A 19062-nucleotide genomic window follows, 5' to 3' on the forward strand; every position below is an offset into this window, starting at 1 on the left:
AAAAAAAAAAATAATAAAATTAACTGGTTGTGGTGGTACATGCCTGTATTCCCAGCTACTCTGGAGGTTGAGGCAGGAGAGTCGCTGAAACATGGGAGGCAAAGGTTGCAGTGAGCTGAGATCTCACCACTGCACTCCGGCCTGGGTGACAGAGCGAGACTCCATCTCACAAAAAGAAAAAAAAGAAATTTTTTGTTTCTTCTTATGTTGGAATTTGATAAGTTGTATTTTTCTAAAAATTTATTTCATCAAAAGTTTCAAATTTATTGACATAAAGTATTCATAAAATCCTTTTATTACCTCATTAATATTTGCAGAATTAATTGTAATATCCACTTTTTTTTTTTTTAATAAAGATGGAGTTTCACCATGATGGCCAGGCTGATCTTGAACTCCTGACCTCAGGTGATCCACCCATCTCGGCCTCCCAAAGTGCTAGGATCACAGGCGTGAGCCACCGCACCCGGCCAATATCCACTTTTTAATTCCTAACATTGGCTACTTTTTTTTTCCTTGACCAAATTCCTTAGGGATTTGTCAATCTTATTAGTTTTTACCAAGAACTTAGCTCTGGCTTTGTTGATTTTTTTTCCCACTATTTCTGATTCATTCATTTCTGCTTTTTATTGCCTTCCTTCTACTTCATTTGAGTTTATTTTATTTTAATTTCCTGTGTCTTCTTGCATAGGTGCTTAACTCTAATTTTCAGCCTTTCTTCTGATATACCCAGTTAAATCTAGAAACTTCTCTCAGCATCAGCACAATTTTAACTGCATACTATGGCCACATTTTTTTACATAATTTAGTTCAAAATATTTTCTTTTAAAAATAATAGAGACAGGATTTCTACATGTTGCCCAGACTGGTCTTGAACTCCTGGCCTCAAGCATCCTCCCTCCCTCCCAAAGTGCTTGGATTACAGGTGTGAGCCACCTCACTTGGCCCAAAATATTTTCTAATTTGTTTGTGATTTCCTCTTTGATTTAGGGTTGTATTTATTCCATTAAGGTAGATATACTAAACAACAGATTTTATTTACATTTTCCCCCTCTTTTTCTTTGTTCTGCTTTGCTCATGTTGAGAAATAACAGCTTTCCAAAGTAGATCAAACAGCCTTCTATTAGAAGAAGATGCCAACTAGGATTTTCATAACTAGAGAGAAGTTGTTACCTGGCTTCAGAGCTTCCAAGGACAAGCTGACTCTCTTCTTAGGGGTTAATGCAGCTGGTGACTTTAAGTTGAAGCCAGTGCTTATTTACCATTCCCAAAATCCTAGGGCCCTTAAGAATTATGCTAAATATTTTCTGCCTGTGCTCTATAAATGGGACAACAAAGCCTGGATGACAACACATCTGTTTATAGCATGGTTTACCACTATTTTAGGTTTACCACATGGTTTATCACTATTTTAGGCCCACTGTTGAGACCTACTGCTCAGACAAATGATTGCTTTCAAAAGATTATTGCTCATTGACAATGTACCTAGTCACCCAAGAGTTCTGATGGAGATATATAAGGAGATTAATGTTTTCATGCCTGTTAACACAACAGTCATTCTGCAGCCCACAGATCAAGGAGCCATTTTTACTTTGAAGTCCTATTATTTCAGAAATACATTTAGTAAGGCCATAGGTCCCATACATAGTGATTCCTATGGTGGATCTGGGCAAAGTAACTTTTGTATGCCATGGGAAATGGAAAAATTCGTGTGACTTGCTTTATTTTGATATTTGCTTTATTGCAATGATCTGGAAGTGAACTTGCAATTCGTCCAAGATATGTCTGTAGTTACAAACATGAATTTTGGGATACATAAAATATGCCTCAGTAAAACTATATAGATATAGATAAATTTTAACACTTTAAAATTATTTTTATTTATAGGTAGAAATTTACCTATTTTCCCCTCAACTGAATATCAAAGCAGTTGACAATTCAAAATATCCTGCTAAGTAGAGTGGTGCTGTAAACTTACATTATTGTTTGTAGATAGATCCTTTAAGCCAAGTATTATCAAACACAATAATTATTAAGGTTTCTTGGAGAATTGTTTTTTGTGGTTTTTTTTTTTTGAGATGAAGTCTCGCTCTGTCACCCAGGCTGGAATGCTGTGGGGCGATTTCCGCTCACTGCAACCTTTGCCTCCTGGATTCAAGTGATTCTCCTGCCTCAGCCTCCTGAGTAACTGGGTCTACAGACTTGCACCACCATGCCTAGCTAATTTTCATATTTTTAGTATAGATGGGATTTCACCATGTTGGCCAGGCTGGTCTCGAACTCCTGACCTCAATTGATCCACCCACGTTGGCCTCCCAAAATGCTGGGATTGCAGGTGTGAAGTACTGTGCCCGGCCAGTTTTTTGGAGAAATTTTAAGCTTCACCAACCTGAATAACATCCCACTTAAATAACATTGATGTTATATGAACTGGGAGAGCTCTGGAATTTGTGGCTGGCTGTTTTTGCTAGGGTTTTACAAGTGATGAAGTATGTACAGACCCCCTCTTTTTCTTCAGTTATGGTCTCTGTTCCTGACCGTCAGCTGGAAGCAAGCAAACATAAAGGGATTTAGGGGTTTTCTTCTTCAGACTTCAAGAAGAAGTCTTGGTCATGGTAACTTATTTAACCTAAGGAGCAGTGGCATTTCAAATATATGTATATCTATAAATCTTTTATTCTCACAAATTTATTATGCAAATGGTTGTATGAATCTTAGCAGTAAAATGACAAAGGACAAAGCTGTTTTAGAAAGAAATTTTTTTTGGCTACTTTCCACATAACTACAACAGAAATGGCTGTAGGTCTAGAGCTATTCAATTTGTTAAAGCTGGAAACTATTAGAAGTGCAATAGAGAAAGATCATATAAATTTCTTCAGGCTATGAATTTAGGTATTTCATTAATATTGATAGCTTGTTTAGATTTTTTAAAATTCTACTAAATGAATTTCAGTGTATAGTCACTGATAGTACCACAGTAAAAAAATTAGAACAGCATGTGTTCATGGTTTTTTACTTATTCTTCATTATTTAGCTATGGCTTTGGTTCAATGGACTTTATTTTTAGTTGTCAGACACAAAAAAGTTGTGTACCTTTCAGCTACTATATGAATTGCCAGTTTTATTTTCAGTAGAAAATGTTTCATATATCTTAAATATTCCACAGCATTCTGTTTCATTAATTCTGGTATCTCACACTTTTCTTATCCAACCATCAAATAGTTTTATAGATACTGTCTTTTTTATTGAGATAATTTACATACTATAATATTTACTTTTAAAGGATACATTTCAGTGGTTTTAGTATATTCACAAGATTATAAATTTATTACCACTATTTAATCCTAGAATCTTTTCCAGAAAGAAGTACCTGTTAGTAGTCCCTTGCAACCACTAATCTACTTTCCGTCTCTATGTATTTGCCTATTCTAGACTTTTCATATAAATTGAATCATATAATAGTGGCCTTTTGTGTCTGACTTCTTTCACTTAGCATACTGTAGCATGTTTCAGTTCTTCCGTCATTTTATGGTTGCATACTATTCCATTGTACCACATTTTGTTTATCCATTCATTAACTGAGAGACATATGGGTTGGCTTCACTTTTTGACTAGCATGAATAATGCTTTTTTGAACATTGATGTACAAGTTTTTGTGTGAACATAGATTTTTCACTTCTCTTCGAGTATACACCTAGAAGTGGAACTGATAGATCATAAGTAATTCTGTTTAATTGTTTTGAGAAACAGCCAAACTGTTTTGCAAAGTAGCTGCACTATTTTACATTCCCTCAGGAATGTGTGAGTTCTAGTTTCTCTACGTTTGTGCCAACACTTATTATTATCTGTCTTTTTGATTATAGTTATCCTAATGGGTATGAAGTGATATTTTGTTACCATTTTGTTTTGTATTTCCCTAATGACTAATGATATTGAGCATCACTTTAATGTGTTTATTGGTGGTTTATATTTCTTCTTTGGACAGATATATGTTCAAGTTGCATATTTTTAAACTTTTATTCATATAGTCTTTTTTTTTTTTTTTTTTTTGAGACAGAGTCTTGCTCTGTTGCCAGGCTGGAGTGCAGTGGCGCAATCTTGGCTCACTGCAACCTCTGCCTCCTGAGTTCAAGCCATTCTTCCACCTCAGCCTCCCGAATAGCTGGGAGTACAGGCGCCTGCCATCATGCCTGGCTAATTTTTTGTATTTTCAGTAGAGACGGGGTTTCACCATGTTGGCCAGGATGGCCTCAATCTCTTGCTCTCGTGATCTGCCCACCTCGGCCTCCCAAAGTGCTAGGATTACAGGCGTGAGCCACAGTGCCTGGCCCTATATATGTATGTATGTATGTATGTATTTATAAGAGACAGGGTCTCCCTATGTTGCCTGGGCTGGTCTTAAACTCCTGGGCTCAAGGAATCCTCCTGCCTCAGCCTCCCAAAGTGCTAGGATTACAGGCTTGAGTCACTGTGTGGCCTAAATTTGTTTTTGTTTTAAATTAAAGGTATTCTATTTATCTGTTCATTATAAGGTATTCTTTAACATTATTATTACAGTAGACCATTGACACTCTTGATTAGTGTGATCCAAAACCATTGTGAATGTCCATATTTGAAAATACCACTATTACATGTATTTTCACCTATGAAATGTAAACATGAGAATGGGTCACAAACCTTGCTGAGATATGGATGCTGAAGGGGCTGCTAGATGTATTTATTAGGTATATCATTCACATGCGTGCACAAGCCTCAAAGCACATTTTTCAAATTTGTGCCTTAGCAAAATGATGGCTGCGATACATCATGGATATTTAGAGCTCCCACAAAGAATAGAAATTATAAATGTTTGATCCATGAGTGTCAGTGATGTATTATAGATGTAACTATTCTTAGTATGACACTTCACACATCAGTTAGCATAATATTGTCCAACTTTAAGATCTAACAATAACTTGCTGTAATATTTTATTGAAGATTTTTAAAGTAAGCATCTGTAGCCAAATTCTAAATATTATTTTATATTCAAATTTAAAATAATTACTATAAAAACCAAAATAACAGAATGGAAAGTCCCAAAACATCCACATATATACTGTCAATTGATTTTTGACAAAAGCACCAATGCAATTCAATGGGGGAATGGAACTTCTTCAACAAATGATACTGGAACATCTGGATGTCTAAATGTGGTGGGGGGAATCATGAATTTTTTCACATAGCGTACACAAAAATTAATTTGAAATGTGTCATTAATCTAAATATAAAAACTAAAACTATACATCTAGACCAAAACATCCAAGACTATCTTTGAAAGTTGGGGGTAAAGAAAGATTTCCTAGGACATAAAAGGCAATTATAAGAGAAGACAATTAAAAATTGAACTTCATCAAAATTTTAAAAGTCTGCTCATCTTAGACAGTGTTAAGACAAAAAGGGAAGCCATAGATAGGAAAAAAATATTTGTAGTATGTTATCTGGCAAAGGGCTCATATCCAAAATATATAAATATTTTTAAAAAACACAATATTAAAAAATGGGCAAAAGCCTTGAACAGATACTGCAAAAGAAAAAATTGGAGTGTCTAATAATACATAAAGAGATGTTCATATGAAGGTAAAATGAAGCAGGCAAAAAAAGAAAAAAAGATGTTCAGCATCACTAGTTATCAGAGAAATGCAATGTAAAATCATGAAGTAATACTTTCACATCTACCAGAATGACTAAAATTTAAAAGACTGATAGAATGTCAGTAAGAATGTGGAAGTCAGAACTTTCATACGTTGCTACTAAGATTACAAAATGGTACAACCACTTTGGAAAGCTGGCAATCTGTGATACAATTACATATATGCTTCAACCTGTGACCCAGCAATCCTACCCAAGAGAAATGAAATCATATGTCCACAAGAAGAGTTGAACACGAATATCTTAGCAGTTTTATTTATAATAGCCCCAAACTAGAAACAACCCCAATGTCCATCAACAGATAAATAAAGAAATTACTATACAGTAGTATTCAGCAATAAAAAGACCTGATACAAGCAAAACATGAATGAAACAAAAAATATGATGTATAAATAAGTACATACTGAATGATTCCATTTATGTGAAATTCAAGAAAAGGCAAAAAGTGATCTGTGGTGATAGAAATCAGAATATTGCCTCAGGTGGTCAGGTGAGACATTAACAGGAAAGGAGAACTTTCTGGAGTGATAGAAGATATATTTTGATAGCTGGGCCCAGTGGCTCACGCCTGTAATCCCAGCACTTTGGGAGGCTGAGGTGGGCAGATCTTGAGGTCAGGAGTTCCAGACCAGCCTAGCCAGCATGGTGAAACCCCATCTCTACTAAAAATACAAAAAATTAGCTGGGCATGGTGGCACACACCTGTAGTCCCAGCTACTCAGGAGGCTGAGGCAGAAGAATCACTTGAATCCAGGAGGCAGAGGTTGCAGTAAGCCTAGATTGCACCACTGCACTCCAGCCCCAGCAACAGAGCAACAGTGTCTCAAAAAAAAAAAAAGAAAGAAAAAAAAATGTCTTGATTTGGGCATTACTTGTCTACATTTGTCAAAACGCATCACGCTGCATATTTAAGATCTATGTGTTTAAAATTAAACTTCAATAAAGAAAAAAGAATTTGACTTAGCATGGAAAGCATTGTAAAAGTATCTTGCCTTCTGATTAAATTAGATAATAATATATGTGAAGTGCTTAACATGGCTTCTGAGCATCAGGCAGTATTATTGGTTATCATGGTGGTTGTCACTTTATTTCTGTTACCCTTCTTTTTTTTTTTGAGACAGGGTTTTGTTCTGTCATCCAGGCTGGAGTACAGTGGCATGATCACGACTCACTGCAGCCTCGACCTGGTGGGCTCAAGTTATCCTCCCACCTAAGCCTCCCAAGTAGTTGGGACTATAGGTGCCTGACACCCAGCTAATTTTTGCATTTTTTGTAGAGGTAGGGTTTTGCCATGTTGCCCAGGCTGGTCTTGCACTCCTAGGCTCAGGCAATCTGCCCACCTTGGCCTCCCAAAGTGCTGGGATTACAGGCATGAGCCACTGCACCTGGCCCATCTTTGAGCTGTTCCAGTGTTTGTTTCTTTGTGTATGTTATTTTAGTGCTTATAGTGTTAGAATGTATAAGATTTGGAGATTCCTTTGTTGAGATGAGGTAACAGTGAAGATATTGAAATAGTTAGGAATTAACTAATTTGAATTAGCTAATAACATAATAATAGTTAAGTAATAACTAATTTGAATTAGTTACAATACCCTGAAAACAGTTTATTTGTGTCTTACAGAAGAAGCCCTTAGGGCAAGAGTAAAGTAGAAGAGTAAGAAACAAAGCAGTAACAAAAGTACATTTAGTAAATCTGTATAACTGGAGTACATATTTAGGAATATGTTATCTGTAGCATTTAAAAGTTACTATTTCAGCTGGACACGTTGACTCACATCTGTAATCCCAGCACTTTGGAAGGCCAGATGGGTAGATTATCTGAGGTCAGGAGTTCAAGACCAGCCTAGCCAACATGGTGAAACCCTGTCTCTACTAGAGGAGGAGGTTGCAGTGAGCTGAGACTGCACCATTACACTCAAGCCTGGGCAATAAGAGTAAAACTCTGTCTCAAAAAAAATAAAATAAAATAAAGTAAATAAAAGTTACTATTTCTTATTTTACATACTATTTCTGATTTCTTAAGAAAACTTTTTAGTGTTGTGCTGCCAAGAAAGTAGACTATACCTGGAAACTTTTAAGTGCAGGGGAAATTTTAAAAATAAATGATACATAGAAAGTAAAATCCGTTCTAGTTGATCAGAAATGGAAACCTGTAGAATGCTACAAGTCTTATCCACCCTAAAAGATAGTAGCTCTTTTTTAGTTTTTTTGAGACGGAGTTTGCTCTTGTTGCCTCTGCCTCCCAGGTTCAAGTGATTCTCTTGCCTCAGCCTCCCAAGTAGCTAGGATTACAGGCACCTGCCATTATGCCTGGCTAATTTTTGTATTTTTAGTAGAGGCGGGGTTTCACCATGTTGGCCAGGCTGGTCTCAAATTCCTGACCTCAGATGATCTACCTGCCTTGGCCTCCCAAAGTATTGGGATTACAGGCGTGAGCTACCGCACCTGGCCGATAGTAGCTCTTTAGCAGTAGGCTTGTATTTCATTGGCTAAACTACTTATATCATAGCACCAGCATATTTAAAAGATAAAAGGGAAATAGGTGCTCAGTTGAGATTCTGAGTGGCATAGCAGGAATAAAGAGAGGAAAGGAGGAGTGGTGTTTAATTCTGTGACCCAAACTTAGAGCACAATGAAACCTTTGCCTTTCCCTTGGGCCAACATCCCTTAGGCCATGTTGTACTGTGGCCTAAGTAGAAGAGTTGAGATATGAAATGCTTATTATCTTGAGGTGTGGCTCTGTAGGATGATGTGGAAAGGAGTTTTCTTGTAGCAAATGCCCTCTCTAGCCTCCTTTCCTTTTTCCCTTCAGTGTAAGTCACTTTCCTTTGCTCCTGAAACTGGTAGGTAGTATTATGTTTTCTTTCAGTTTATTCACATGGCAGTTCTGTTTGTTTTCTATCTGGGAACTGTCTTTAGTCTCCCCCAATACATACCGATGTGGACTCTGCATTCGGCCTGCCTGTCCAATCTCATAGAATGTGCACTGAGAAAACTAATTGCAGAGATAAATTGGTTCTTTGTGTGCATGACTGATCAAGAGCAAAGTACCTTAATTTCAGATGCCTTCAGAGAGATTTTTCTTTAACCTCTGCTTTTAAGAGGAAGATTATAAAGCATTATCATTACTTCAGGTCAGAATTATATTGCTTTTGGTCAAAAGCTGTTGTAAGATTTACAAAGTAATAGAAAAAAGTAATCTAAAGATAAATTATAAAGATCAAAGCAGTTCAAAATTAAAGTAAATTTGAGTGTAAGCATAGATACGGCTTTAGAGTCATAAAAGAACCCAGTAGACCATACATCATTATGTCTTCAACCATAGCTTCCAAAGGAGTCTTAATAATTATATTTTTAGTGAAAAGCAAGAGGCTAAACTTTCTTGCTTTACTCATTTGATGTATTGTTCATAGTTGAATACTAGTTAAAATTGTCCCCAGCAATTTCTCATTACATACAATAGGCTGATTTAAACATAATATAGCACATATTAGGTCCTAGCTTTGGTTTGTATCATCAGCTCTATTTTATTTGCTGATAATTTCTAAATCTGTGTCTTTTAACTTTGACTTCTTTCTTTGTCTGTAGACTTAGTGTTTCCATTTAGTTGTGGAAATCACATATGATAAGTACCTCAGATGCTTTAATGTGTCTCAAACTGAATTTTTAAAATTCGATGTCTTTTCTTCAAACTGCCAAACTCCCCCTCTCTTTTTTTATTTCTAGATTTTTATTTATGGCTTTATTATCCTCTTCATTAACCTTTACCTCTGCCATTTCCAAATTACCAACTCATATTATAACCTTGAAATGCTTTTTAGATCTAGCCAACTATCCCATCCTCACTGTCACTGACCATTGTTTGCCTTTATTACCCATACTTTAAAAATTGTATTATTATTAGAAAAAAAGTAATAGATACTTTTTAAAAATTCAGACTCTTCAGAAGTTTACAAAGTAGAAATCTCCTGTTCTCTCCCTACCAATTCTACTTCTCTGAAGTAACTACCTGTTGCTGTTCAGTGTATATATTGGCAGACATTATCTATGCATTTCTAAACATGTAGAGATAGATATAGAAAGAATCTGAAATACTTTACCATCTCTTGTGTGGACTTTTAAAACAGATTCCTTACTGGTCTTTGTGCCATCAGCCCTTCTCCATTCCAGCTATTGCCAGAATAATCTATCTAAATAGCAAGTCTTACCCTGCTGAAAGACCTCTGCTTGTTCCCTACTGCCTACAGGATAAGGACCAACCTCTTAGTATTACTCATATAAAAGCCCTTCATATTCTGGGCCAGTGTCTGTTTCTAGCCTTACTCCTTACTCTGCTTTGCTCATTATTTCCAGTGTCACTGTTCCCTGGATTGGTCATGCCTTATCATAGCTCACTGCCATTGTCTTCTCCACCTGGCAAGTTTCTACTCATTCTTTAAGACCCTGCTCATCTGTTGTCTCCTTTATAAGGAGTTTTTTCTAGTTTTCCCAAGAAGAGATAACAGCTTTCTCTTCTCTGTTCCTTCAGTACTTCAATCATATCTTTTTTTTTCAATTGGTCTGTTTATATATTTCTCCCTTAGTTCCCTGTAAACAAAAGCAGGACACTTGTCTTATCATTTTATGTCCAATACTCTGCCTAGCCTATATAAGCACTCAGTAAATACTGAGAAACAGACATGTCTGTAGTTTAGAACTACATTGCTTTAAGTCTATCTAAGTTTAAGAAAGTAGGCTGGACACAGTGGCTCACACCTTTAATCCCAGCAGTTTGGCCTAAAAGGCCAAGATGAGAGGATCACTTGAGCCCAGGAGTTAGAAATCATCCTGGGCAACACAGTGAAACCCTTTCTCTACAAAAATAAAAATAAAAAAGTTAGCCAAATGTTGTGGTGTGCACCTGTAGTCCCAGCTACTAAGGAGGCTGAGATGGGAGGATTGCTTGAGCCCAGGAGGTCGAGGCTGCAGTGAGCTATGATCGTACCACTGCACTCCAGCCTGAGTGACAGAGTGAGTTACCTGTGTCAAAAAAAGTAAAATTTTAGGCCGGGCGCGGTGGCTCAAGCCTGTAATCCCAGCACTTTGGGAGGCCGAGGCGGGTGGATCATGAGGTCAAGAGATCGAGACCATCCTGGTCAACATGGTGAAAACCCGTCTCTACTAACACAAAAAATTAGCTGGGCATGGTGGCTCATGCCTGTAATCCCAGCTACTCAGGAGGCTGAGGTAGGAGAATTGCCTGAACCCAGGAGGCGGAGGTTGCGGTGAGCCGAGATCGCGCCATTGCACTCCAGCCTGGGTAACGAGCGAAACTCCGTCTCAAAAAAAAAGTAAAATTTTAACCATCATTTCTTGAATTTTTTTTTTTTTTTTTTTTTTTTTTTTTAGGCAGAGTCTTGCTCTGTTACCAGGCTGGAGTGCAGTGGTACAATCTCAGCTCACTGTAACCTCCGCCTCCCGGGTTCAAGCAATTCTTTTGCCTCAGCCTCCCAAGTAGCTGGAACTACAGGCACGTACCACCACGCCCAGCTAACTTTTGTAGTTTTAGTAGAGACAGGGTTTCACCGTGTTGGCCAGGATGGTCTCGATGTCTTGACCTCATGATCCCACCCGACTTGGCCTCCCCATTTCTTGACATTTTAAAGCCAGTTTACATAACTATTTGTACAAGTTTTGCTTAATAATACAATTTTTTTACCTTTTAAGGATAACAGTGTGATTTCACCATGACCATATTTACTAATGAAATAACTCAGCTTTAAATGTAATACCATACAATAATTTATAATGTTAGATCGACTAGGAGCTGTGGCTCACGCCTGTAATCCTAGCATATTGGGAGGCTGAAGCAGACGCATTACCTGAGGTCAGGAGTTCGAGACCAGTCTGGTCAACATGGTGAAACCCCATTTCTACTAAAAATAAAAAATTAGCCGGGAGTGGTGGCGCATGCCTGTAATCCCAGCTGCTCAGGAGGCTGAGGCAGGAGAATTCCTTGAAACCTGGGAGGCAGAGTTTGCAGTGAGCTGAGATCACGTCATTGCACTCCAGTCTGGGTGACAAGAGCAAAACCATCTCAAAAAAAAAAAAAGTTAGATCTTTGTAGAGACAGGAAAGGAGGTGCAAGATGTATTATGCATAAAAAAAAGAAATCCAGACAAACATAAATCAGATTGTCTTTTTTTTTTTTTTTTGCAGGGTCCTCAAACTCCTGAGGTTTAGCTGTCCTCCTGCCTTAGCCTCCTGAGTAGCTGGGACTACAGGCATGTGCCACCATTCCCTGTCTTTGGTTTCTTTATTTTTTTATTCTCCAAACATATTATTTTCTACTACTTAGCTCTGTTACATTTCTATTTTTGTACACTGAGCATATACTTTACTAAGCAGAAAAAAAAGACCAAAAAAATCATCGGTCAGTTTTAAATCTTTTATATTTTTCTTAGAGAAGTAAAGTCGGAGTAGTAGAGTTTTTTGTTTTTATATTTGTTTGGTTTTAGTTTTCCCAGAGAGTTAAAATATATTTTTGGTAAAAACTAAAATATAAGTATGAATTTGAAGACATTTCAGCTGTATGTATCAGATTAACTCAGTTAATAAGTATTTTAATACTTGCTTTTAGTGTAATATGCTAGGCACCATAGTAGAATTTTTAGAATATGGTTTTTATAGTGTAATAAGTTACAGCCTATGCCGAGTAGCGGAAATTCCTGAGTAGCAGATTGGGAAGGAGATAAATAATAATCTTTTTTTTTTTTTTGAGACAGAGTCTTTCACTGTAACCCAGTCTATAGTGCAGTGGCATGATCTTGGCTCACTGCAGTCTCTGCTTCCTGGGTTCAAGCAATTCTCCTGCCTCAGTCTCCTGAGTAGCTGGAACTACAGGCATGCACCACCACGACCAGCTTATTTTTTTGCATTTTTAGTAGAGACGGTTTCACCATGTTGTCCAGGATGGTCTCGATCTCCTGACCTCGTGATCTGCCCACCTCAGCCTCCCAAAAAATAAATAATAATCTTATAATTTACTTAATATACATTTTCCTTAAATTGAAATTTTTGTCTTACATTTTGGGGATCACATTTCAGTGTCTAATCAGGAATTGATAAATTGTTTTGTTTTAAAGTCAAATTGGAAAGGATATTTGCTCGTGGGTAGGACCACCAATAATAATAAATAATTATTTTCAATAAAAAGCTAGCATAAGGAAGTTTTTTTTTTTAATTTTTTTTTTTTTTGAGAGATGGAGCCTTGCTCTGTTGCCCAGGCTGGAGTGCAGTGGTGCAATCTCGGCTCACTGCAACCTCTGCTTCCCAGGTTCAAGCAGTTCTCTGCTTCAGCCTCCCAAGTAACTGGGATTACAGGCACCCGCCACCACGCCCAACTAAGTTTTATATTTTGAGTAGAGACAGGGTTTCACCATCTTGGCCAGGCTGGTCTTGAACTCCTGACCTTGTGATCCACCTGCCTCGGCCTCCCAAAGTGTTGGGATTACAGGTGTGAGCCACCGTGCCAGGCCAAGGAAGATTTTTTAAATGATTAAATAGCAAATATTTTAAAATGTAAAATCTTGAAGTATAATTTCCTAATAAGTATGCCATGTGTGTTTATTTACCACCTGAATTATCACTTACATTATTAAACAGTAAAAAAATTAGGTTATAGTTGCTGTTTTAAAAAGTATTTTCTTGACACATCAAATTGTTATTTTTTATAATGTAAGTTTTACTGAATAATTGTTAACTAAGTATCTTTGCTTACATTTGCTAAATGGTTACGAATATACTAAATACTTAGCATGTTGGGGTTTAAGTCTTCTGAGTTCTAAAATTCATTGAAAATGATTTGGGATATTTTGTCTCTTATCTGTGAAATGAAACAGAATTTTAATAGAAAGAACCTGGTTTAAGTATTATGCAGTTTTCTTCTGAAAACTCAATATTCTTTTTATGATGGCAATTGCACTGTGATTGCCATATTTTCTTTGCTTCCTATGGAAGAAGCTCTTATGCACTTGCAAAGAACATAAGGAGTCATGTCAGAGGTCAGCTATTTGAGTCCATTTTCCCACAGCCGCCTGGTGTGAGTGATCTTTTACTGTGTTTTAAAAAAATGGGCGAGGATTAGAGGGGATTAGAAAGAATATTACCCGCCTGAATATAGGCCCAAGGAACTAAGGGGAGAGAACCCAACCAGGCAGCAAATGGGCTTTGCTTTACCAGGACGCAACCTCTGCTGCATTCCTTTAAGAAACTGAATGGGAAATGTTAAGTCCCCAAACTGGATTAGTAAATAATCTCATAGTTTGTGACATCTGCTAAAATAAATCGATGAGCAGACTACATTCTTACACTTTGAGAATAGAGCCAAAGGCATCAAGAGTAAGAGTAATTAAAGATGGGCATTAAACTTAGTAAGTGTTGGAAAGGCACATTTTGTAAACCGAAAAATTATTTTAGATATAATATGAGGAGTACATGTATATTGATTAAATAACTTAAGGCTTAAATTTCAAAACTACTACAGCTTTTTGTTTTTAAGAGTCTTCCTAGAGTCTTTATTGCTTGTAGCAGTTTTACAAAGTGTTTCACAAATTCAGCTCTCTAATATATGTTATCCCATCAGTTTGTATAACCACCTGAGGAACTAGAATTTGAAATGTGAGAATGTATCTTTTGAGACACCTCTGGAATTTTTTTTTTTATATGTTATGAGAGAAGTCAATATAGTTTGTATCTTACAACACAATTTGATATTAAATTGTTTGGAACCAAAGAGGTTATTTCAAACCTGTTCTAGAAGGGCAAGTGCATTCTGGTCTCAGTCTTTGGAGACCAGAATGTCTCCAAAGTATTTAGCTAACTAAATATGGTTTTTAAGGTTTTGTTTTAAGTTGACTAATAGGAAAGATGATGTACAAATAGTTAATTTTGTATCTTTCTACATATAATTAGTACATTTCGATTGGTATAGTAACTGTGATTAGAATGCTTTTGTTATAAATGATAATATTAGTACAAGTATTTTCATTAGGAGTTTAAGATAAAATTTAGGTTCATATCTGAAGAAGAATTGATAAACTATAACTTCTTTAACAGGAACATTAAATGCATCCTGCACTATGCTCTCTTGGTTGAATGCCTTTATTCAAGATGGCCTCTTGAATAAATTGTTTATGTCCTCCTGTTGTTCTCCTCACTCCCCAGTCTGTTCATCCACATTCTACCTGTCTTTAAATATCAGCTCAAATCCCATCAAGTGGTTTATTTCTAGACCCTAAATCATAATACTTCCTAAACATAGAGTTATCATATGACCCAGCAATTCTACTCCATTTCTCCAAGAGAAATGAAAACAAATATTCACTCTGAAACTTATACATGAGTGTTCATAACAACATTATTCATAATAGCCAAAAGCTGAAAACAACCAAATATCTGTCAGTTGATGAATAGATAAACAGAACATATATACCATACATACAACACAATATTATTCAGCCATAAGAAGGAATGAGGCACAAGTACCAGTGCATGCTACAAACTGGGTGAACCGTGAAAACATTGTGCTAAGTGAAAGAAACCAGTCACAAAATGATTCCATTTGTATGAAATATCCAGAATAGGCAAATCTATAGAGATATAAGATAGGTTAGTGGTTGCTTAAGGGGGGTGGCGGAATAGGGGAAAAGTGAGTTGTAACTAAAGGGTACAGGATTTTCTTTTGAAGTGATAAAAGTGTTCTAAAATTGACTTTGGTGATAGTTGCACATATCTCTGAATATACTAAAAATCCTTGAATTGTATGCTTTAAATGGGTGAATTCTAAGGCATGTGAATTACATCTCAATAAAGCTGTTATTTAAAAACTAACTTCAAACAATTAATGCCCTATCTGTATTCCTATATATTGTACATTGTTTATACCTCTAATAAAGCACTCAGCATAGTCTTGTTATAATTATTCACTTAAGAAATCTGTCTTTTCCATTGCATTATGTAGCTCCAGAGAACAGGCAGGGTGTTCTTTGGTATTCCCTAACAAGCATAGTACTTTGAACTCAGTAAATATGAATTTAATTGAACTTTTCCACAATTAAGTTCTTTTACCTATAAAATGTAAGAGAAAAAAGAATTGAATGTTGCCACAAATATTGTTCTAAATTTGGATTTTGTAATTTTTTTTTTTTTTTAGATGGAGTCTCACTGTCTCCTAGACTGGAGTACAGTGGCAAAATCTCAACTCACTGCAACCTTCACCTCCTGGGTTCTAGCAATTCTCCTGCCTCATCCTCCTGGGATTACAAGTGTGCGCCACCACGCCCAGCTAATTTTGTGTTTTTAGTAGACATGAGGTTTTATCCTGTTGGTTAGGCTGGTCTTGAACTCCTGACCTCGTGATCTGCCCACCTTGGCGTCCCAAAGTGCTGGAATTATAGGCGTGAGCCACCGTGCCTGGCCTGGATTTTATATATTTTTTTTTTTTTTTTTCCTGAGACAGTTTCGCTCTTGTTACCCAGGCTGGAGTACAATGGCACAATCTCGGCTCACCGCAACCTCTGCCTCCTGGGTTCAGGCAATTCTTCTGCCTCAACCTCCTGAGTAGCTGGGATTACAGGCATGCACCACCATGCCCAGCTAATTTTTTGTATTTTTAGTAGAGACGGGGTTTCACCATGTTGACCAGGTTGGTCTCGATCTCTTGACCTCGTGATCCACCCGCCTTGGCCTCCCAAAGTGCTGGGATTACAGGCGTGAGCCACCGCGCCCGGCCTATAATTTTTATATTTAATTCTTCCATTCAGTAGGAGATGGCTTAATTAAAAATTAAAAATAAATAAATTTTAAAAATATATGTAATTTTTATATTTAATTCCTCTTTGGAAAAATAAATATTTGCTCTCACATTATCTCCTCAGCTTGAGTTTCCATTTTATATTTAGCCAGGCCACACATATCCACTTATCACCTTATTTTTACCTATAGAAATATTCTAGTTTTTATAATTTGCATATAGAAGCATTTTATGCACATGTTATCAATAGAATCTTCATGTCATTTTAATTAGTTTTTTAAAAATCAGTTTGACTTTATAACATTCTGAATCTACATTTTTGTGGGTGTTTGAATTTAACACAATTTAATTTTTCTTTTTTCTGTTGTGTGTATATGTACGTATGTTTCTCTTTCAGTATTTATTAGAGATGAAAAGTTTAATTTTACCTCCAGAACACATTCTGAAACGGGGTGATAGTGAAGCAATTGCTTACGCTTTCTCTCATCTTCAGCACTGGAAGCGAATAGAAGGTGCTCTTAATCTGTTACAGTGTACATGGGAAGGCAGTAAGTATTCTTTTCCAAAAGTAACATTAATCTCTCTAACTATTCATTGCATTCACAGGCAGTCTTTTTAAATGAGATTGTCTGGTTTCCATAAAGATTTGTTGGTCAGATTGATTTTGAACGGAAATCAGTGGTGATATATTTGGTTTATTGGTAGAAATGCATAATGTTATATTGATCCCACAAAAGCAGAATGAGAAACTGTTACGGTATTCTGCCATATGTTCATTCAAGTTACGTATTTGTAAGGAAAGAAAATGAAAACTTGGCCCTTTGACTTACAAGCTTTTTAATGTGGTTGAGCTACTCTAATATTTTAAAAATTGGTCTTTTTTTTGTTTTGTTTTGTTTTCAGATGTATATGACATGGAACTATTTTTTTCATAACTAATATCAATCTATTTTTTATTTTATTGTAAAATATAATGTTTTAACTATTTTAAGTGTACAGTTCAATGGCATTATGTACATTCACAGTGTTATACAAACATCACCATTATCCATGTACAGAACTTTTTCATTATCCCAAACTGAAATTCTATACCCACTAAATAATAACTCCCCAGTCTCACCTCCCTCTAGCCTTTGGCAGCCACCATTCTACTTTGTCTCTATGAGTTTGACTAGGTACCTTATGTAAATGGAATTACATAATTTTTGTTCTTTTTTTTCTGGCCTTTTTCACTTAGCATAATATCTTTGAGATTCATTCATATTGTGTTAGAATTTCATTTTTAAGTCTGAATAATTCATTGTATGTATATACCACGTTCTGTTTATCTATTAATCTGTTAATGAACAGATATCCATTAAACTTGAGTTGTTTTTACCTTTTGGCTATTGTGAATAATGCTGCTACAAATATTGGTGTACAAATATCTGTTTGATTTCCTGCTTTGAGTTCTTTTGGGTATATACCCAGAAATGGAATTGCTGGATCATAAAATTCTATGTTTAATTTTTTAAGGAAGCTCAGTAGTATTTTTCTTCATCGCAGCTGCACCATTTTACATTCCCACCAGCAAGGCAGAAAAGTTCCAATTTCTTCACGTCCTTGCCAACACTTGTTATTTTTAGTGTTTTTTCTTTTTTTAAATAATAGCTATCCTAATGGCTGTGAAGTGGAATCTCATTGTGGTGGTGTTTTCCATTTCCCTGATGATTAGTGATGTTGAACATCTTTTCATGTGTTTATTGGCCATTTATAAATCTTCTCTGTAGAATAAATTGGATTGTTTTAAACTAATTACTGGATCTTTTAATTGTTGCTTCTTATAACCACCAAGAAAGTGAAGAAGCTTAATTAAAACATTTTACCAGTTGGATTCACATAATTCTTTTGAAAAGTACACCACAGCTATCAATAAAAATTCAAAAATAAATTCAGTTCTTATTCACTAAAATTGATTAACCCCCCTCAATTCCCTAACTTTACTCTGAGGCACCTTGGATGTTGCAGCAATTCACAAGAGTACTGTAGAACATTTTAAATTTTCAGTGGAAACACAACAATACAATATTCAAGGCTAGGTACGGTGGCTCATGCCTGAAATTTCAGCACTTTGGGAAGCTGAGACCTCCCAAAAGGTTGAGGCTGTAGTGAGCCAAGATGGCACTACTATACTCCAGCTTGGGTGATAGACTAAGAACTTGTCTCAAAAATAATGATAATAATAATTTGACATCTGTCATATATCACTTAAACTATTAGCTCCAGACAGTTCACAGTTTCAACATTAGATCCTACTCTCTGTTCCTTTCAATATTATTATATCTTTGCAAAGCTGGAGTTTTGTTAGTTGCTGTGATTAAAACAAGTGCCACACAAAAATCAATGTGAAATAGGAAATGAGGATGGTAGTGTCCAATGTGATTCCAGGTTTTAGAAGTTGTGCAGTGTCCAATAGTCTCATACCTATATTTCATTAGTAAGAAATTATGGTCATTTAAAAATGAAATAAGAAAATTGATTTATTGACTTTTTTCTTTCAATTTATGTATACTATTTTCCAAATAGCTGCTAAATTATTAGAAGAT

The 19062-nt window shown here is 36.1% G+C and overlaps 1 protein-coding gene across 16 annotated transcripts in view; it reads left to right on the forward strand.

The window, feature by feature from the left end:
* Positions 1-19062, forward strand: part of ST7L (suppression of tumorigenicity 7 like) — a 101836-nt gene that overhangs the window by 47328 nt on the left and 35446 nt on the right. For 13 of the 16 annotated variants that reach the window (XR_001109670.3, XM_064372710.1, XM_012466575.3 and 10 more), the window contains one exon: positions 16875-17025. Coding sequence is in view for 15 of the 16 variants with exons in the window: in XM_064372710.1 (XP_064228780.1) it covers positions 16875-17025 (151 nt within the window). In the remaining variant the exon portion in view is untranslated. The other 3 variants (XM_064372707.1, XM_064372709.1, XM_064372706.1) reach the window with 3 other exon arrangements.

This window comes from Aotus nancymaae, unplaced genomic scaffold, assembly GCF_030222135.1.
Source record: "Aotus nancymaae isolate 86718 unplaced genomic scaffold, 86718_ANA_hifiasm-v0.15.2.pri h1tg000007l, whole genome shotgun sequence".
In the NCBI taxonomy this organism is placed as follows: Eukaryota; Metazoa; Chordata; class Mammalia; order Primates; family Aotidae; genus Aotus; species Aotus nancymaae.